Source organism: Phragmites australis, chromosome 16 (assembly GCF_958298935.1).
Source record: "Phragmites australis chromosome 16, lpPhrAust1.1, whole genome shotgun sequence".
Lineage (NCBI taxonomy): Eukaryota > Viridiplantae > Streptophyta > Magnoliopsida > Poales > Poaceae > Phragmites > Phragmites australis.
The window spans coordinates 1,822,999-1,844,685 of NC_084936.1; the positions used below are offsets into that span (position 1 = coordinate 1,822,999).

The 21,687-nt window shown below is 46.6% G+C and overlaps 3 protein-coding genes and 1 pseudogene across 3 annotated transcripts; 1 reads left to right on the top strand and 3 right to left on the bottom strand.

The window, feature by feature from the left end:
- Window positions 1-3,222: 3,222 nt before the first annotated feature.
- Window positions 3,223-5,841, bottom strand: LOC133895864 (subtilisin-like protease SBT1.4). The gene has a single exon (XM_062336383.1). It carries the CDS (start codon window positions 5,745-5,747, stop codon window positions 3,384-3,386), a length of 2,364 nt encoding a protein of 787 aa, XP_062192367.1. The 5' UTR covers window positions 5,748-5,841; the 3' UTR covers window positions 3,223-3,383.
- A 1,178-nt stretch (window positions 5,842-7,019) lies between these two features.
- On the bottom strand, window positions 7,020-14,070 carry LOC133895978 (BTB/POZ and MATH domain-containing protein 1-like). The gene is made up of 2 exons (XM_062336502.1): window positions 13,133-14,070; window positions 7,020-7,131 (listed from the first exon to the last, which is right to left on the bottom strand). The coding sequence occupies exons 1-2, from the start codon at window positions 14,068-14,070 to the stop codon at window positions 7,020-7,022; spliced, it is 1,050 nt and encodes a 349-aa protein (XP_062192486.1).
- Window positions 14,071-14,386: 316 nt separating this feature from the next.
- LOC133895980 (BTB/POZ and MATH domain-containing protein 1-like) lies at window positions 14,387-15,367 on the top strand. Its single transcript, XM_062336504.1, has one exon. The coding sequence runs from the start codon at window positions 14,387-14,389 to the stop codon at window positions 15,365-15,367; it is 981 nt and encodes a 326-aa protein (XP_062192488.1).
- A 1,263-nt stretch (window positions 15,368-16,630) lies between these two features.
- On the bottom strand, window positions 16,631-20,803 carry LOC133894838 (uncharacterized; annotated as a pseudogene).
- Window positions 20,804-21,687: the final 884 nt, after the last annotated feature.

The window sequence follows — 21,687 nt, forward strand, 5'->3', positions numbered from 1 at the left end:
AGTCCTTCCGCGCCGCGCCGCTGTTACCGTCGTTGCGCCGTTTCTCCCGCAGTCTGCCGTCTCCGCACTCAGCGACCGCATCTCCGGGTTCTCCACTGAGACGGAACATGATGCGAGCGCACCGTCTCCGGCCTCGACCTCGCCGCGGTAGCCTCCCGCTCCTCGGTCACCACCGTCTGCTTGCCTGCGCCACCGCGCCGCGCTCCAGGTCTCCACGAACGGTGACCCTAGCGACCACCCCTTGGCTCCACTCCGGAGGCTCGGGCTTCCCTATCTCTCCGACTCCGGCCACTTCGTCACTTGAGCACCAGGAGTTCGGTTCCCCTCCGGTCCTTCTCGTCCCCATCTCTCCTTCCGCTCCTTCACTTGGGCAGCACAGTGCGGCATCCTCACTCAACCATCAGCACACCAACTATGTTCCTTCACTTGCTCTTGCTAGTACATTGCTCTCAATTGATCCAGTGTGCAAAAGGCTGTCAACGGAGGTAGCAGCCATGGATTTTGACGCCCTCTTGAGCCATTAGCTCCACGTCTGTGCAGAGCGATAACATCGGCACCGACATGGCCAATAAGGGATCAGCGAGATTGGCACGATTGTCTGCCTCTTGACCCTGGACTTCATATCAACAACGAAAGGCACACAAGCTGCATCCTTCCAAATGGAACAGACAATTGGGACCCAATACCCTACCTATATTTGCAAAATATGTTCAGTGATATTTCAAGCGTGAGAGCAGAACACAAAAAAATGGGCACGACGATGTCTGGTTCATTCCCCGGCAGACCCAGCTGCGGCCGACGCCTGATGCTGATGGCAAGCCCGTGGAAGCTCAGGATTCTGCCGCTTGTGTTCTGTAATGGGAGCCCCTTCAGTGTGAAGGTCCTCCAGGTCTGGCTTCGACATTGGCCGCCCCATTCTAATTAGGTAATACACCTTCCAAAGATTGGTCTTCTTGTTGCTCTTAGGATGATTTGGGATTTACATCACTCAAGTCGGTCATGAGTCGACAGTTTTCTCGTGGGCTTGGTCTTCAAACAGTCGTGAGTCATGAACTTGTCGCTCTGATCTCTGGGTACACTAGCATTTCTTCGAGCAGTTCATGTGATCGTGTCGTATGCAATGCAACCACACAGATATGTTTTTACTTGTATTGGAGATAGGATAGAAGAATAACTGTGATCATAATTGGATGTTTGGGCTACAGAAAAAGTAGTGTCAATTCATTCTTGCTGACAGTGGCAATTCGCATGTCGATGTGGTGGTCTTGAGCATGCTCAACTGTAGGGGAGTAATCTAATTGCTATTTTTATCCGTCCCTGTGTTGTGCTTTAAAAAACATTGAAGCGGGCATTGGCTGGGGAGTTGATAATGTTATATAGGCCATGGTTTCGGGATAGTTATATACCACAATTCTTCTAAAAAGTTAGCCCCTGTAAATTTCCTCTTGGTGTTCTCCTCATAGAAATTAGTCTCGGTTATGTTTATTCATGGTGGCTTGTCTCTGTTTATGTTATTTTGCTTCTTCCCTCTCAAGTAAATGCATCTTTTAATGTCGTTATGCATGCCATGGCCTTTTTTATTTTCCCTTCCTTAAAACTTATCCAGTGCTTATTGTCTTCTTGGTGACTACATCATACTGTTGTGTTGCATAATTGCATTACAATCAGATTAAGTTTTGGATATCCCGGGACCGTTCATAAGGGTTCAATGTGGTTATAAATTCTTATTTATAGCTATTAACATGTTCACTAAGTGGATCGAATGTCACCTATCTTGTTAGTTATAGTTATGTCCTATTTATAGGTCATATCCAGTTGTTTCGGGTTACAGTTTACGAGATTACCTCTCCAACTACTACATTCTCAGTATATTTAAGGGTAATACGGTACTTTCCTAAATACATTCAGATTATTTACAATATTGCTCTTCATAGCCTTCGGTCACTGACAATGATCCTTCATTCGACCATTCCTTCGCTCTTTCCTCCGTCTTCGTGTTGGATTTGGGTCACCCTTCGCTTGTACCTCTAAAGGTCTCCGCTCAGCCACACCTTCGGTGTCCCTTCGAGTGACTCCATCGCAACGTCAAGCAAAACCCTTCGGTCGAGCTCTGAAGGCTTAATGAAGGCTTCGCCCGCCCCAGCTGCCGGAATCGTTTATGCAGCGTGAAGAGTCCAAAGAGTTTCTTCAGCTTGCCAAAGGTTTCCTGTAACACGACAGATCCACGGTAACCATAAGCCTTATTAGTTTATGGTGTCCATAGAGATCTTCGATTCAATATCCAAAGGGGTCTGTGAGACCATTCTCTAGCAAGAAACAGCCGAGAGCCATCTTTGATGATGCAGTGAGAAAGGTCTATTTTCATCACGCACAACAACCCGTCTTCTGTTGTGATGCTGTCTGTCGGTTATTTAGTCCTTGTAAGATTATCTTTTGATTCAATCGTTCAAAAAAACTTGATTTCTTTGAATTCTATCAGTTAGTACTGAGTTTTCTCTTGAATATGAATTTGATTTTACTCGCTAATCAGTGCATGTGCTTTGCAATGAAGACTTACTATTTTCATTAGACAATATTTATGCTCTATGTACTTATTCCAGGAAGGTACATAGAGACGAAAAAAGCATTGCCAAAATGGCTTACGAGCCAGGTGGTTTATCTATATCATCCATATTTGCACTGCACATAAGACAAAAGGCTCGTTGTGTATGCGTCTTCCTCGTTACCAGAAAAGAATAAATGAAAAATCGATTTGTTTCAATCGACGCTGTCAGCCGCACGATCTCCATCTGACGGCATGCATGCTTCTTCTTCCTCCTAACGCGCACGTCCTCTCTGTCGCGCGTTTTCTCTCGTGCGTGTGCTCGCCCCCCTACCCCAACCTTCTCCCGTCCCCGCCACTTGGTCTCCCCCGTCGCGCTAACCCATTGGCTGAGACGCTCCCGTCCCGACCTGATCCACCGGTTGTCTTCTCGCCGCCCATGGCTGGTGTCTCCCGCTGCCTCGTCGCCTTGTTGTCTCGCCCGCCTTCACCGCTTGGCTGCCCTGCCTCCTCTAAACTCATTTTTAAGCCTACCAGCTATGAATTCCCGTCGGAAACCCCTTCTCCCCTAACTTGGCACCCTAACTCGGTGGGAGCACGTCAATTGAAATTGTTCGTGATTTCAGTTGACGTGTTGTAGTAAATGCGAAATATATTCTCATGAAAAAAAAAATGAATCATACACAAACAACAGCAGAGTTTTATTTATGCATGTACAATACATAAATAATCACAACAGGATTATTTAGCTATTTATCACGTCTCCCTGACACATACGCCAAAGGAGCTGAAACTGGACAGACATCATTCGTAGCTAGATCATTCGAGAAGCGGCGGCAGCTCACATGACAGACATGGCGGCGCTCCAAGACGGCCAGGTGACGGCAATGGGGCTCCTCACCTCGTGCACGCCGTCGGTCCAAAGGATGGACCCGTGCGTGTACTCGCCGAAGTCGCCGGTGGACGCCGACAAGATGGTGATGGTGTACTCCCGCGTCTTGTGCTCTGCGTCGAACACCAGCTTCGACGGCGTAACCGTGACCTGCGTGCCCGGCGGGGCCACCACGTCGACGGTATACACGGCGTCCACCTCGGCCCCGACGTTGCGCGCGACACGGCGCAGCGTGGCCTTCTTGTCCCCATACGCCTTGAACACCACCGAAAAGGACGGGAGGTTCAGGTCCCCCACGGCGCTGCTCGGCAGCGTCGAGCAGTCGGTCACCGAGCCGTCCCTCACGAAGACGCCGTCGATTGTTCTCTCGGAGTAACCGAGCGAGCACAAGAAGGACCGGTAGTCCTCCTCGCCGGCGTCGTACACGAGCCCCGGGTCAAGGGCGCGGTTCGGGTCCACATGGCCGGCGCCGAGCTCGAACGGCCCTGCCGCCTTGCCGGTGGCCATGTCCTTGATGGTCTCGCCGGCGCTGTCCTCGTTGTAGGCCGTCGTCATCATGGCCGACTTGATCATCGCCGGGCTCCAGCTGGGTCGCGCCATCTTGAGAAGCGCAGCGATGCCGCTCACGTGTGGGCACGACATGGATGTACCGGAGAGGATGTTGAACTCGACGCGCCTTGTGTCGACGTCGGTCTTTGACGGCGAGACCACGCCGGACCACGCAGCGAGGATGTCGACGCCGGGGGCGACCAAGTCGGGCTTGAGGATCTCCGGTGCAGGGGTGTTGGGACCGCGGCCTGAGAAGGACGCGACCCTAGGGGCAGACGGCGGCGTGCCGATGACCGTGCCGAAGAACAAGATCTTGGCCACCGGGTTCGGTGTCGTGGATATGTAACGTGAGATCTCCACGGCGTCGACGTAAGGGACAGCCGCGGTGGGGATGAGGTACGGGGTGCTCTTGGCAAACTCGCCGCGAGCTTTTGAACTTGAAATGATAGCACCGAGCCCACCAGCTTGATCGACGGCGACTCCTTTCTTTGCATCGGAAACCACTCCGGCGTCGCAGAAGACAATCTTGCCGGCCACTTTTCGGTGGTCGAGTTTCCCGACTTCACAGGTGGCAGAGCCGGCATCACCACCGTAGATTAGTGAAGTCAGTGTACCATTCGGGTCGCCGGGGTAGAGCGAGGTGCCGACGAAGCTTTGTCCGTCTCCGAGGACGACGACGGCCGGGAACTGACGGTTCATGGTCGATGCGCCAACCGTGATCACCCATGGCGCGGAGTTGGCAATAGTAAACTTTTTAGGGCCACTGTTACTTGAGGAGGCAGAGATAATTATGCCCTTACGGATGGCACCGAACCCACCAACGGCCACGGGGTCAGCAACAAGGGTCTTCTGGGGTGACCCGAGGGATAGGGAGATGACGTCGACGCCATCGGCGATCGCCTCATCCATGCCGGCGAGGATGTCGGAGCCAGCGCACCCAAGTTTCCAGCACACTTTGTAGACGGCAATGCGTGCACCTGGGGCCGTGCCCTTGGCTGTGCCACTGGCAAAGCCGAAGAGGTCGGCGTTCGGCACCGGTGCGCCGGCGGCGGTGGAGGCGGTGTGCGTGCCATGGCCGTCGGTGTCGAGCGGTGACTTGGACTCCTCTGTCTCATCAATCGGGTGGCCAATCCCAGCCTCGTACCCTTCGTAGAATATCTTCGCGCCCACCAGCTTGTTGTTACAGTAGATGGTGGCGTTGAACTCACGAGTCGAGATGCAGCCGCCGCGGAAGCTGGGTGGAGGCGGCGGCAGCGACGGGTCGGCGGCGAAGGACGCACGATCCTTCGGGTAGATACCCATGTCTAGGACCGCGATCACCGCGTCCGCGGCGCCGTTCGACGCCTCTTGTAGGCCGGAAGATGGCGTGAGATGGAGGAACGAGGAAGACAGCGTGGTGTGGACCTCATGGAGCGTGTCGCGGACGACGGCGGCGATGGAAGGCTGGGCCTCGAGGTGCGAGGCCTGGCGTGCGGTCAAGCGCGCCGCGAAGCCGGTGGCGGCGTGCGCGTAGGAGTAGAGGAGGCGCGGCGCGGGGCGGCTGATGCGCGCGGGGAGGAGGTCACGGACCATGGAGGCGTAGGCACGGGCGAGGTTGCCGGGTGCACGGTGCGAGCTGGAGCGCGTCGCACCGGCCGGCGCGACATGGACGATGTATGTGGACACGGCATCTTGTTTGAGGTCTGTCGGCGTCGTCGCCGTGGCCACGGCGAGTAGGAGGAAGCATGCCAAGATCACTGCGAGCTGTTTGCCCATTGGTGTCATGGGAAAGATCGCTTGGCTGTTCAATGATGGATGATCATGTGCCTGGACTTGGAGAAGATCAGGTGCGACATGTATATATAGCAAGAGGCAGCCGAACCCGAGTGGTTCATGGAGGCTGTCCCCACATGGGAGATCCGGATTGATCCCTGGCTCCCACCCTGAGAGACGCCTCTGTGGACCTCTTTTGTGAAAGAAAAATATATATAGCAATCGGTGGCAATGTCACACTTTTATTCCCAACATACATGGCTAGTGGTTCATGGTTCATACCACTAGATTCTCTCTCTCTGATATTTAGGATTTCTTTTAGATTTTCATTTTTCTTTTGTAGCTGTAGCTAAACTCAATAATTACTCGCTGCTATGATTCGATGTGATGCAATCAGCACGTGCTTAAAATAAATAAACTTCTAATGCTGCGAGGCCTCCAATTCACGCGTGGCAATGGTAGGTTGAAATATGTGGACCGTGCAGCCTGATCGCAGGCACTCCATCATGCAGTTCTCCGTTGGTTATAATCATTGGTACAACCTACGAAAATGAGAGCAAATAGACCCGCATATCAATTATCGTTGCAACTTAATTAAGACTCTGAAAATGATATATAGCTAATAAAGTTGCAGATGGGCTAGCCCTAGAATAAAGTTACGAAAACAAGAGCATAACGAATGGCCAATGTACCTGTGTGCTCGTTCTAATCTTGTTGTGAGGACCACGAAAGCGAGGGCCATGATTATGTCTGTAATATGTATTGTTGTATAAATTCTTATAGATATAGAAGTACAGCATAGATGAGAGCGGTCCTTAAGGAATTTATGTACCATATGAAATCTTACTATTACTAATTCCAAGCTTCCCTTAAAGTTCTATGACGATTCTTAGATGGGACGCTAAGAAAAAAGAGAAATTCTAGAGAATCTTGAAAAAAATGCAAAACATCTGTCTGTTGATTTTCGAAGACTAAAAGATATGCATCTAGACAACAGAGACTCCAACAAGGATACCACATACGTGAAAGAAGAATTGGAGAAAGAAAATAGCCAAGCAAGCTGATCCTCTACGGGATGGTGTTTCATACATGGCACAAGAGTTACAACGTGGTTTGCACTGGATCCAATCTGGAACATGGCTACAAAGGCGCTCATGCCTAAATTCTCTCTAACGAACAAACGGTCTAACAGCTCTCGTGCTCTGGACGTGGTCACCGTGCTCTGGCGCTGGACCTGGACGTCATGCGATGGCATTCACTTGCAAGTGTAACAGACTCCCTCAGTCACAACGCCTGTGGTCTGCTCAGGTTGAGATTGCTGCAATTCCAAGTGAATGGAGCCTTTGACAGTGGTTTGGTAAACACATCAGCGAGCTGATCTTTTGAGGAGATAAACCTAACCTCCATTGCCTTTCTTGCTACTTGTTCTCTGACAAAGTGAAAATCCACTTTGATATGCTCGGTCCTTGCGCGAAATATTAGATTGGCCGTAAGATATGTTGCTCTAAGGTTGTCACACCAACGCAAAGGAGGCTTCTGCTGAAACACTTGCTGCTTGTTGCTCTAAGTTCTCTTAGCAGTGACTGAATTCAGATCATCTCAGCCGTTACATTTGCTATTGACTTGTATTCAGCTTCGGTGCTCAACCTGGATATCAGTGATGGAGCTTCCTTATGCCCAAGGTAGGCCATGCACCCCCCTCCCCTAAATCCAATATTTGTAGAAGTAATAACTAATTTTGCCACTTAATTGCTAAGTATACACTAATCCAACTCTCTTATTGTCCCCCTTGAATTCTTTGGCAAGCCCCTATATATATGTGTGTGTGTCTGTGTGTGTATATATATATGTATGTATGTGTGTGTGTGTATGTATGTATGTATGTACAGCGTGGCCTTACCCTTGACGTATCTACAGAAATTATTGACCATACGCAAGAAGTAATGCTTCTCAGAGAACGAATGCATACCTCTGGATTTTGGACTGAACAGGTGCCGATCGCCTTCTCACGTTGTCGACGCCTCGACGGCGTCCAGTTTTTTTATTGGGATCGATTTGGTAGAGAGATCGCCTGGGTAGGGTACGTCTGGACGTGAGCAAGAGCCAAGAGGAGGAGCGACTAAGGGAACAAGGCTGGTGAGAGGTTTTGTGTGGGAAATGTCGTGAGAGGGCTGTGTGCTTTAAAGTAGGCAACATAGGATGATGCTCCTTTTTCTTTCTTTTTTAGGACGGCCTAGACAGGATGGTAGTAAATGATTGCATTTACTGCAGATTTTAAAATGAGATATGCCCCTCCGCAAAATTAATGACCCATTTTTTAGCAGCTGGGCTCTCCAATTTATACAAACTCAGCAGCCCCAGCTCTCCAATTTATACCCAGGCCGGCCTGGCCCGGGCAGAAACAACCCGCATGGGCCCACTCGGCCGCGCGCGCCCACCTGGGCTGTGCCCCGCACCAGGCATACGCCTACCTGGGCCGCCTCGGCTCCCGCCGGCCCACCTGGCCTCCGCGCCTGGTCCGAAACGGGAACTTTTTATATATTTTTTCTTTAATATTTTCAAGAATCCACGCTGTTTCAAAAAATAGCACGAATAAACTACCATCGGTGTTAATCAGATGAGATTAACGCCCAGCAGTAGATTTAAAAATACAAAAATATGGTAAAGCAACTGTCACCGCTAAACAAGCGAGATCTTATGTGAGCAGACCCATCCAAAAATATCGCCCACGTTTTGGATATAAATGCTAGTTCACCTCCCGTTCAGATTCATGTATATTGTGTAAAGATGTTTTTTATTTAACTCTCAATTTTATCTAAGAATACAAGAGTAGCATAGGAATTCTAAATGTTTTTTTATAAATAAATTAGAGCTCACTAGCAACCCATTTTAATAAGTTTAATCTAAAAATCTTAAGCTAATATTTAATTAAAATTATCCAAAGAAGTCTACTTTTATAACTTCTAGTAATTATAAAAGTCTTAAATAAATTCCCAAAAATTAGAAAAAATTCACTAATATTCGTATCATGTGATTTACTAATTTATAAAAATATTTTCAACCCTATATTATTTGGTAAAAATGTGAATTACTTATTACAAAGGGACTCACTTTTTAACCATTTAAAAGGAGTATTTTTTTTTTGAAAAAGTAAATTCATTTGTAATGCTCATTTATGTGTATTTTTATTATTGGAGCATATAAATAGAGCATTACAAAGTAACTCATTTTTTTAATCATATAACCTAAGGCTAAAACTAATTTTAGAAATTATTTTATCACATAATAAGAATATTAGTGATTTTTCTCAGATTTTTGGGATTTTATTTTAGCCCCTAACAATTTTTAGAAGTTATAAAAATAGCTTTTTTTGAGAATTTTAGTTTAAATTATACACAATTTTTTTGGTAAATCTAATTAAAATTGATTACACATATATTATGGAACACATAAAAAAGTTCTATAATTTTTTAAGAAACTGAAGATCGCCGATTTTTATAGAAACAGAAGATCACTATATCTATAAACAGTACCATAAACACTTAACATAAACGTAAAAGTGATGGATTTGCGATACGTCGGACAAAAGTATTGGTGTTTATGTGAAATAGACGAAAAAATGGTGAATTTGTGATAGTTAGCTAAAAACTAGTAGGTTTGTAAAATTAACTTCTTTTATTAACAAAATTACAAAACTATACAGCCGTTTTGGAATTTTGCAAAATCTAGATCGCGGCGGCGACTCTAGCCATGCCCGATCGACATGGAGTCGAGAAGCGTGCTTCAAGCTCGTGTCAGATCCTGAGAAGTGTGGCCTCGTGCGGGTGAGCCAGAGCTATATATCGTGATGAAGAAACAATGCAAATTCTTTCTGGTTCTATCTTGATTAATGAGATAATTTATTTTCCCAAAATTACTCTCTCGGGGTGTGCACGCTCGCTCCAAGCATGTGCCAATTCCCCTCCTCCCCCAAGCTCTCTACGTCAGGGTTAAAAAACCGTCGGTAACCGCTCAAAAATCGCGGTTACCGACCTTCCCGGTCCGGTCCGGTTTCAAAAACCGCTCGGTAATCGAAATTTGAATTCAAAAAATTCGAAAAAATAAAAAATTTAAAAAAAATTCAACAAAATCTTAAAAAAAACTAGACATAATTCTAAGAACTTCTGTGAAAAAAAATTTCAAAAATAATATCGTTTGCATCATATTCTATAGGGAGAAAGTTTGAAAAAAATGAAAAAAATTGAAGCACGCGGCTCAATTATTAACTCACGTTAAGGAAAAGTGTAACATGCAAACACATATTTTTCTTGTATAAAACGTATTTTAAGAGAATCTTTAAAATTAATTTCAGTTTATTTAGAGTTTTATTAAATTTTCTATGATTTTTACAAAGTTCACAAGCATAAAGTGAATATGTTAAGAAACATCACTGTAATTAATTTTTTCATGTCTACTATTATTTTTTATACATAAATCATAATATAAATAAGCTAATGAAAGTGGTTTCACTAATTTTTAAGGTGTGATGGGTCAGTTATGAATTAATCTAGTCGCAACACATTTACACAATCATGCATTTTACAATAACTAATTCATGAGTTCATATATTTTTAAAAGATATAGGATCATGTAAGAAGACTAACAAAATTAGTTTCATGATTTTTGGATTAGCAAAGAGTAAACTATGCATTTACCTTGGTTTAACAAATAAAATTTCTCACAGAAAATTTTGAACTTTTCTATGAGTATAAATACTTTTATCATGTAGATCATGTTACAAGGAAGCCAACAAAATTTGTTTCACTTGATTTGAAGCTCGGATGAATTAGTTATTGATTTTACAAGATTAAACTTTTTTTTAGGTTTTTTTTGAACTGCGCTGAAATTCGATAAAACCGCTCGATAAATCGAGAAAACCGAGCGGTTACCGACCCAAACCGCTCGGTAACCGACCGAATCAAAAATGCGAGAAAACCAATCGGTAACCGACCCAAACCGCTCGGTTACCGAGAGGGCAAAAACATGATTTTTTCGCAAAAATTTAAAATTTGCCGAATGAATTTTTTCCGAATTTTTTTGAATTTTTTACCGGTGGTTATCGCGCATTTTCGGTTACCGCCGGAGCTCGGTAACCGAGCTCCGGTCGGTAAATGGAACCTTGAGGCTTATAAGTAGGTCCACATTCAGATCATTTCATTTTATTTTGTGAGGGGCAAAAATCATTTCGTTTGAATTAGTTTATGAAATAATAATTAATCTCTACTATATAAAATACGAGATGATTTCCGTATCACTTATTTTTTACTCTCCTCTTATCTAATAAAAACTACTAAAATTTTAATAATTTGCTCACTTTTGCTATCCACCCTCATCCTCCAGCATCCCCACCTTGTTACCGGCTACTAATATAAAATATATTTTACTAATATAAATAAATAAAGAAATTAGCGGATAATCTCCTTCTCCTTTTTCAGATCTTATCTAAAATCAAAGCATCACTCCCTATATATTCGTTATGTGACGTTTTTATAGTGCATCCACATAATTCATACCTTAGCTAGTACTGTTGTCGAATATCTAACTATATATATATATATATATATATATATATATATATATATATATATATATGACAAGTATAATATGTAGCTAGCTATAATATAGGTTATTCTGTAGCCAGGGGTACCGGAAGTGTTCTGCGCCACTGTCTATGGCGCGGACCCAGCATTCGTAGCTGGAGGCGATGGCGCGGGTAGGCGCCTCCGCACCATGGACAATGGCGCGGGTGTTGGTCGTGTTCGCGCTACAATATCCGCGCCATTATCCATGGCGCGAACCCTAGGGCTCGGAACCGGAGGTGACGGAACGGGTCCGCGCCATGGACAATGGCGCGGGTGTTGGCCGTGTTCGCGCTACAATATCCGCGTCATTGTCTATGGCGCGGACCCCAGGGCTCGTAACCGGAGGCACAGGTCCGCGCCATGGACAATAGCGCGGACACGGCCGTGTCCGCGCCATTGTTCATGGCGCGGACTCACTGGAGATCAAAATAGGAAAAAAAAACTCACAATTTGAGCAGATGATATGTGAGTTGAGTCCGACCATAGAATATGATATTCTATAGCTAGTTATATATAAATACTCCTATATATATATATATATATATATATATATATATATATGACACCTATTCTATACTCCTAGGAGTATGTACTCCCACATGCAATATACCACCTAAACAAACACTTTATACTCTTTTATCATTTTTAGTATACTCTAATACTAATTCTAAGATACTCCAATATGAGTTGTATGAAAAAAAATTCAATGTTAGCCTTTCATTTTTGCTATATACTCTTTTTTATACATAAAAGAAGTATATACGCAAATTAAGATAAAAATCATGGAATTTTATAAAAAATTTCGTGGAATTTGTATTGTAGTATCTTATAATTACTAATGAAGTATATTTAAAGTTATAAAGAAGTATAACACACGTGTAAAAGTGGTATATGAGAGGTGGGAGTATATACACCCAAGAGTACATACTAGTTTTCCTATATATATATATATATATATACACACGGACAGGGTATGTCGTGTGCACACTTAACAACTTCGGATATTAAGGATCCAAATCTGTAGTACCTGATACTTTCAGAATCTAGAATGTATATACTAGGAAGGCATCGATTGCTTATCCAACTCGAGAAGACTAGTATCTATAACAGATCTATCTACTTAGACGACAATAAAGACTCGCATCGATTGCTTATCCAACTCGAGAAGACTAGTATCTATAACAGATCTATCTACTGAGACGACAATAAAGACTCTATCGATTATGGATGGATAGGAGGCGGTATATCACCCCTGTATAAGGCGTGGACCCACACCCTCTGGTAGAGGTTTCTTTTTTCGGCTACTCGAGACAAGCATCAGGAACTTGACACAGGAGGAACTCGGTGACTTTAGCCCTAAGACTAGATCTGTTCTATTTCTTGTCATAAATTTGCCACATTGCTTATACTCGAATGAATACATATACATAATCATACACACAGGACATAAGGTATTACTCCAACCGAAGGACCGAATCTGTATGGTCGCTTGTGTCTTGTTTCATGTTCGATCTCTAATTCACAAAGATAACTCTATTATTTTTAGGACATATTGTCAGAATCAAATGCTCGACAACCGTAAAACTTGCAGCTAACATGCCAAGAAAACCAAGGTTTTTGTGATATTTGAACCACATAACATTGATAGCCAATAGATAATGGTTAACCAAAATTAAAGTGAACACAAACATCTTTCGTTAGTCGACCCGGAAAGAGAGTTCCCGTTTACACACGATCCGATCGTAGCATCATCCTTGGAATCCAAGGGACATAAACTGAACACAAACATCTTTCAGTGCCTTGCAGTAGTGTTGATCAGCTAAGGCGAGTGTAGTCGCCACCGTGCTCTCATCAAGGCTCCTGCACAAGATGCTCTCGCAGATCAACTTCAACCGCTCCACGCCGTATCGATCCGCAGCCTCAAGGAGATGACGCACCATCTCCTTGTAGCAGCAGTCTCCTTCGAGATCGCCCGGGAGCAACAAGATGTCGGTGTAGATGAAGCCAAGCAAAGCTCGAAAGACCACAGGCTGCATGTCGTCAATGGCGATGCACTCCATCCCCTTCTCCATCATGTCTCCGTAGAGCTCGGCCTTGAAGACCGGAGACCGCATGGCGAGCACCACCTTGTGTGCATGGAAAACCTCTCCTCGGACGTCGAACGAGATGTCTGCTTGGTCCGGCTGGTTCAGCAGATCGCCGAGATGCTTCGACAGGTCCGAGGGCGGCACCCTGAGCTGACACAGAGCTACGGTCTCGGGCACCCGTGCCTCGTCGGCGACGACGTCGAGGACGCACTCGATGGTGAGCCGGTCGTCGCGCAGGTACGCCGACGCCTCGAGCTCGCTCCGTGGCATGAACGCGCGGGCGCCCCTCTTGCCCTTGCTCCTCTTGTGCCACACCGAGTAGTCGAACACGACGGGCTGCGCCGCGCGGTACACGGAGCGCGACAGCCCCGTGGCGCGGTCCACCAGCCGCAGGTCGAAGCGCGCCCAGGCCCTGGCGTTGTTGCTCATGAGCTTGACGAAGGCCGACACGTACGTGCAGTGTGGCGCCGAGAAGCCGCCAGGATAGAAGCGGACGGACCACCGGTAGCCACCGGCAGCGAAGGTGCCGGACCGGACGAACTCTCCGGCGGCGAGGCCCTTGATGAGGCTGTAGCCGACGATCTCCAACTGGTGCGTGCCGCGGACGGTGCACGTCGACGACGGCATTTGTGATCGTTGGGAGGTTCAGTTTGGACGGAATTTGACGGGGCAGAGTGCCTATATAGACGAAGACGGCAGCAAGTTCCAGAATTTTAATGGACGAAAAATCTCCCATAGAAAAATTAACACGACGTTCTCCTCGATCTCCATAACTCTAATTAAAATTCTTGACCCCTCGTGTTCTTCAGTAATCAATTAGTGGACCCTCTAATCCACTCAAATCCATTGAACTCAATCTGAAGATCTGCATATATACATACATACACGACCCCGTCGACCAACACCGGCGCAGCAACGACACCTTGACGAGTGACCATAAGAAATGGCATCGTCGCCGAACACCAAGTCCACGAGCACGAGCAAGACCGTACGCGGCGAGCACCGGTTCAACATCGCCAGGTACAGCCTAAAGCCGGTCGGCGTCGTCACCTCCGCCACCTTTGCCGTCGGCGGCTACGACTGGTCCATCTGCTACTACCCCGATGACGGGAAGGAGGACGAGGCCTACGTGTCGGTCTTCGTCAGGCTCATGACCAAGAACGCCAGCGCGCGGGCGCTGTTCGACCTGAGGCTGGTCGACCGCGCCACCGGCCTGCCGCACTCGGTGCGCCGGAGCGGGGCGCCGGTGGTGTTCGACGCAAACAAGGCCAATAAGCACGAGAGGGGCGCCCGCTCGTTCATGCCGAGGAGCGAGCTGGCGGCTTCGCCGTACCTCCGCGACGACTGCCTCACCGTCGAGTGCGTCCTCGACGTCGTGCAGGAGCCGTCGCTCACGCAGACCACTGTGTCCTCGGAAATCGTGGAGCCGCCGCCGTCGGACTTGTGGAAGCACCTCGGCCAGCTGCTGCAGATGCAGGAGGGGACGGACGTCACCTTCAAGGTGCAAGGGGAAGCGTTCCGCGCGCACAGGGTCGTGCTCGCGACGCGGTCGCCGGTGTTCAAGGCCGAGCTCTCCGGGTCGTCGCTGCCGACGAGCGAGGATGACACGAGGGAGATCATAACCATCAACGACATGCGACCTCTAGTGTTCAAGGCCCTGCTGCATTTCATCTACACCGACGTGTTGCCCGGCCTGGACGATCTTGGAGGGCAGGAGTACCAAGAATTGGTGAGGAATCTTCTCGAGGCGGCGGATCGATACGCCATGGAGAGGCTGAAGCAAATATGCAGACTCATCCTGCGCAAAGTACTTGATGCTAAGACCGTGGCAGCTGCGCTAGCTTCAGCTGGTCAGCACCACTGTTGCGGAGCTCCAGGAGACGTTTGTGTTCAGTTCATGCCCTCGGCTGGATTGGAAGGATGAGGAGGAAGCGAGACCATGCATTGCCCGTTATTTAGCCCTTCTAAGATTATCTTTGGATTCAATCGTGCAAACAAAACATCGTTCAGAAGACTATCTATGGATTCTACCAGTTAGTACTGAGTTTTCTCTTGAATGTGAATCTGATTTTACTCGCCAAGTGCTTGTGTGTGGCAATATAACTCCTTGTTTTTGTGTGCGTCTTCCTCGTAATCAGAAAAGAATAGGAGAAATATATTCTCATGAAAAAAATTTGTGCGTGCGTGTGTGTTCTATTTATGCATGTACAGTACAGAAAGGAAATTGCACTACCAAAATGGCTTACGGGCGAGGTGGCTTATCTACGCTATCTATTTTTCGCTTAGATTCGTGCAGTGTACATGAGACAAAACATATATGCAGTGCACACGGCGATGGTGTACTGCCGCGTCTGGTGCTCCGCGTCGAACACCAGCTTCGACGGCGTAATCGTGATCGGCGTGCCCGGCGGGGGCACCATGGAGACGGTGTACCGGCGTCGACCTCGTCCCCGACGTTGCGCACGACACGTCGCAGCGTGGCCTTCTTGTCAGCATACGCCTTGAACACCACCGGAAAGGACGGGAGGTTCAGGTCCGCCACCGCCACCGCCACGGCGCTGCTCGGGAGCGCCGAGCAGTCGGTCACCGAGCCGTCCCTCACGAAGACGCCGTCGACTGTTCGCTGGGAGTAACCGAGCGCGCACAAGAAGGAGCGATAGTCCTCCTCGCCGGCGTCGTACACGAGGCCCGGGTCAAGGGCGCGGTTCGGGTCCACATGGCTGGCCCCGAGCTCGAACGAGCCGGCCGCCTTGCCGGTGGCCATGTCCTCGATGCTCTCGCTGGCGCTGTCCACGTTGTAGGCACTGCCGCGGATATCCAACCGTCGACGGCGACGTACTGCCCGCCCCGCGGCCTTCAAGGCGCTGCGCCATTTCGATCGCCCACACCGCCTCTCTTCCGTCTTGCCGTCGTGAGCTGCCGCACCGGAGGAGGCTACCAGAAAATCTTGCAGCATTTGCTCGCTCGTCGCTGCAAAGCACAATAGAATGGGAAAGCTTCAGCAGGAGCTGTATGTATGGGTTCAGGATGCCGAGAAGCATGTATCGAGTGCTTGCGCCTTTGCGTGCTCAACGTGCAATGAACAAGACTTATCAACAGACTGAGAAGTGTGCTAAATGCCAACACCAAGAATTGTACTTTTACTCAAGGGAGCGGCCAAACGGTTGCCGATATAACTTGAGACAGCAATTCATGCTTCATATATCAGAACAAATACAGTTGAAGAAACAGGATGCAACAAATACTGCATTGCTCTATTTGCCGTACTGTTTTGGCTTCGTTGCAAACAGCTAAACACTTGCTTACACCTCGATGAATTACATTGTCGAGTTAGTACACATTAAGGAAGCTCAGTGATAGCATTCACTACTGAATAGTGGCGTAGCGATTGGCATAGGTTACAGATTCATAGCTGCACAACCTGACTCAAAAGAAGAGAATTCATCATCGAACTTAGAGGCGAAGTTCTCATCAACTTCCATCCTAGTCGGCAACTTTGGGAAGGAATAAGACAGTGTGACTGCTGCAGTTGATTCTTGGACGCTTCGCAACAACTCCATTCCATTTGACTTATCCATGGAGGAAGCATTCTCATTTGCAAACAGCTGTGCAATAATATCACAGCAAGGTTTCAAATCATCCTCGCTCTGCTCTCTTGTCAGCTTACCAAGCAGCTCGTTCATTTTTGCAATTCTCTCCATTTTCTGCTTTGTGGTTAGCTTCACCTGCTTTGTATGGTCATCTAGATTTTGATGAGAGGGGCTGTGATCCTCAGAGGCACTCTGACTTTCTAACAGTTTCTTCAGCTTCTGGTCCAAGATAGTGGCAACCCTCTCCTTAAAGCTATCTGCAATTTCGTTATCCGACTTTAACCTCACCTTTGCCTCAGAAACCAACATATCCATCCTTTCTTCTGAAGAAGTTGCTTCAGTTCAGGTTCCACAGCAGCATCTTCTGTGGGACAGAATGTTTCCTCTAGTAATACAACATTCTGTGTGTACCTCTCGTATGCTTCATTTTCAATATCAATGTCTGATTGCATATGTTCCTTTAGCTTTATAAACCTCCACTTGTTTATGGTCGCAACATCCTATAACAATAAAAGAAAGTTTAAACCATAATACAATAAAACAGTTCAAAACAAACAGAGAGGGTTAAACAGCCAAGAACCTTTTTGGTAAGCGACTTTTTTGTTCTGAGAGAATTCAGAAAATGGTGAGGAAGCTTTTGCAAGGAAGCCAGCCTCGATGAACTGTGACAAATGGCAAGCAAGCATTAGAATCAATGCAGTTCTTTGCACAAAATGAATTATAAACTTATGTTTTATGCTCTTACCCGGTTGAAAGTAAATTGGTAGATGACTGTTCTGACACTAGAGCAGCAGCAGGTGATGGCTTATCTGGCAATGTGTTGTTCTGTTTCAGAACTATCATGATTCAGTGAAGCGAGACAAGATCTGTAGTGTTGTTCAGAATGCAGAGTCAAAGATAAACCACAAAATATGTAGCGCAGAGCCACGGACATGATACTAAACAATGTAAAAGAAAGTTTAAAATGAGATAAATGAAACTGACAAGCAGATTGAGATAGCAATATCATAATTAAAACATCAACAGTTATAAGAAACTACTCTAACATAACCAGTAACCCTGACATGAATAAATGAACGTTGGTTCATAGGAAAGAGATTTTCTAGCGCTGCTTGGCTAGAGTAGGCGTTTGGAACTACAAAAATATCCTGGCTTTGGAGGCAGTGGGCTAAAAAAAGAACTCTCTGATGTACTCTCAACGGCCAAAGCTTCTATCACTAGAAAGAAGGGTAGATCAGGCATTGTCCTGCTACAGCACATTCTCTCCAAGAACCTCACACCTTTGCCGTAAATCAAGAAGAGCATAGATCCATTGATGGTTAATGCAATGCCTGATCAATAACCCATTTCACTTTACCTCCCCACATATTGGACATGTTCCAGGAGGCATGACAGGATGATTACATCCTTGCATGGTCTGCAAGCATTCACCGTAAAAGTTTGTCCCCTTTTGCCTTCTATTGCTTGTTTACGTTTTTTATTTCTGTTGGACGAGTGGTGCTGGCAATTTCAGATTTATTTAAAAGATTGTAATAGACGTTAATTGTGGATGATAAGATCTCGGTCTCACCATCATAATCAGTTTCTCTGGTGTTAGAACCAAACGAATAACCACTAAAACTTTCCTTCAAAGGGTTAAAAAACGAACAGTAAGCCAGTGTTAGGATGGCTTAGCGAAATTGGCTAGCTTGCACCTCTAAGCTAGCTCATCCCGGCTAAGAAACCAAATGCACCCCTAAATCCTAACCTTCAAAAAAGTCTGGAACAACTGCTGAATGATGAGTGAGGCTAAAACAAGAAGAGGGTGAAAAGGAAAATGATGCCTGGAAAACAATAGGCTGGACCAGATAAGTTATTGTGCAGATATTTAGATGGCGTAATACCGAACTGTTTCTGGGTCACAAACTACAACTACAGATCACGGTACACGAACAAATCTATTCTCAGCCAGTGAACAGTTTTACACTAACATCAGACATACCATGAATGTGGCAAGGATTCTGGGCTTTGTAGCAGCAGCTCTTACAGTACTGGAACGGGCACCTGAAAGGCCAGGCAAAGCATACACATATAATCCACAAATCCGACACAGTGGTCTATAACATAGACACAGTGGTCTATAACATAAACACAGTGGCGTTTGGATTGTTGGAAATGTGAGGTGAGTTTGGGAAATAAGAGGTGGGATGAAACATTTCCATTGTTTGGCTCATGGGTTTGGAAGTAGAAAGTGGATTGAGAATGGGATACAAAGACTTCATTTCCCACCATTTGAAACCCAGGGTAGGGGTGGTAAATAGGTGGGATAGATGTAGAAAACATGTGAAATTACATATTTGCCCTTTTTATGTTGCTCTTCATTGGTTGTTTCATTATTCTGAAAAGGGTATTTTGGTTATTTTAACTTATTTTTCATATCCTTACCCCATGACAAACCAAACAAAAAAATATGAATAAAATTTATAACCCTATCCCATACCCACTCATTTTATCCCATCGCATTTTTCTTTCCCTTTCCCATGCTCCATCCAAACGCCACCACAGGTGAAGGCCACACTAACAACATGAGCAAGCAGTTTAGCCTAATAAGAGCATCTCCAACCGAGCCCTCTTCTCACCCTCTATCCTATATTTGAAGGAAAAATGATAAAAATCGGTCTCCAACCAACCCTCTATCCGACCCTTTTTATTTGAGGAGCCCTCAAATCTCCTCTCTCACCATCTACATCTAGGGGCTCCTCATCCAACCCCTCACCCGCGCCGCCGCGCCCGCGCACAACCCCTCCCGCGCCGCCGCACTGCCCCACGCCTGCCCGCCCGCGCTTCCCCGCACCTGCTCGCCCGCCCACGCTGCACCGTCGCCCCCTCACCCGCCCGCCCGCCCGTGCCGTGGAGGCGTGGAGAGAGAGATCTCGAGGAGAGGGAGGTCGGGGAGAGAGAAGGAGTGGGGAGAGAGAGGGAGCTCTGGCCGACGTCGGGAGAGAGGCTCTGGAGAGAGAGGGAGAGAGGGGAGAGAGAGGAGAGAGAGTTACCAGATATTAATAAAATAGAGGTGATTCGAATATAGGGGGTTAAATATGAGGGGTCGGTTGGAACGCGCTGAGAAGTAGGGGATGAAATCTGGATGAGGAGCCCCTAAATAAGAGAAATATGGGGTCAAATATGAGTAGTCGGTTGAAAATGCTCTAAGAAAGCTCTACAAACTTTGCCTTCTTACCGGGAGCGGGCGACGTTGCCGCACTAGATGCACTTGGGCTTGTTGAGGCCGCGGAGGTTTAGCTTGGGCATATTGAAGGCAGCGGCAGGAATAGGAGTAGATGGCTTCTGCGGTGTCTCATTGCCGTTGGCGGTCGCGTGAACAGGGGCGGGAGAGCCACTAGCCGCCTTGCCGCCGGAGGCAAGGGCGGGCTTCACGTCGGCCATGGGGGCACCTCAGTTGAACCAAACCCCCCAAATTTTTCGGAAAATAAGCTGTGCCCGCGCCTTGGGTGGAGAACAAGAGAATTAGAAATTTGGATTTGATTGAAGATAAAAAGGAATTCAATCCATGAGTCCGAGCAAGCTAGGGTTTCCTACCAAGAGAAGAAGGGAGAAATCGATCCAAGTATTCCCCTCCGACCCACGCCAGTCCAGCCCCAGCCGAGGGCGGGGAGGGCGCCTCCCGACGAGGGAAGGCTAGAATTCGGTGGAGGGAGACCTCGCCGGAACAGATGGTGGCGACGGCGGTCAAATGGAGCGAGAGGGGGAACCCGAAACCATACTCCAGGCTCGAGCTCCGGCTCGGGGCTCAGTCTAGCCAACCTGATACTTTGTCCATCTCGACACAGGGTGAAGCTTAAGCCGAAATGAGTCTGATAATACTTTACTATACATCTAATAATATATATAAATTTATATAATTAATATGAGTAGTTTATTAATAAAAAAATTCTTTACTCTGGTGTCAGTGCATCACCCAAGCTACATGTAGCTTCGCCCCTGCTCAACACCAAGCTCTCGGCTGAATTTTTTTTTGGCATTTGGGTTAGGATCCAGGTTAGAAATTAGTAGTTTTTCTAATTTTTCCCACGTTTTAATTTTGTTGGCTTGCGTGTTGAAATTCTGTGAAAATGGATAAAGTCTAATATTGAGAGAACAATAAGGTGTAAACCTTCAATTGCTTAATGACGTTTCACCTGGGCACACTTATTTAGGAGGGTTATTTCAAGTCTATAAATACTCCAAATGTAACATATTTCCGTCTTGAATTCAATATCGTTTCTTGCTGTTACAAACAAATTTATCATTATGGTGTTGAAACCTTTGTGCGGCAGATTTCCATCCCAACTTTGAGCTTGATAAGCAAGAGATCCTTGGGGTTGAGCGCTATTGTAATTGCAATATTGCACAAAAGAGTGTTGCTATGGGGTTCTCATAAAAAATCTAGAAAAAAAATTGTTGATAAAAGCCTCCGTCTTTCATCTCAAAATCAGTCATATTTTCATCACCTCTCACACAGGGATATAGACACATATATTCACAGCTCTCGTATATAGTACATATGCTCACACTGGTAAATATCATAATCCCGAATATGCTATGTATCGTGTCTATAACATGAGCGTCATGGGCCCTCATGTCATTGATCTAATCGATGGCATATCTAGGATTGGTA

Bases quoted from the DNA above. Each gene is read 5' to 3' on its own strand.
- LOC133895864 (XM_062336383.1), bottom strand. From the start codon at position 5,747: ATGACACCAATGGGCAAACAGCTCGCAGTGATCTTGGCATGCTTCCTC.
- LOC133895978 (XM_062336502.1), bottom strand. From the start codon at position 14,070: ATGCCGTCGTCGACGTGCACCGTCCGCGGCACGCACCAGTTGGAGATC. The intron at 7,132-13,132 runs GTTTATGTCCCT...AATGGAGGTTAG, and splicing joins CTGAAAGATGTTTGTGTTCA to GTTTATCTCCTCAAAAGATC.
- LOC133895980 (XM_062336504.1), top strand. From the start codon at position 14,387: ATGGCATCGTCGCCGAACACCAAGTCCACGAGCACGAGCAAGACCGTA.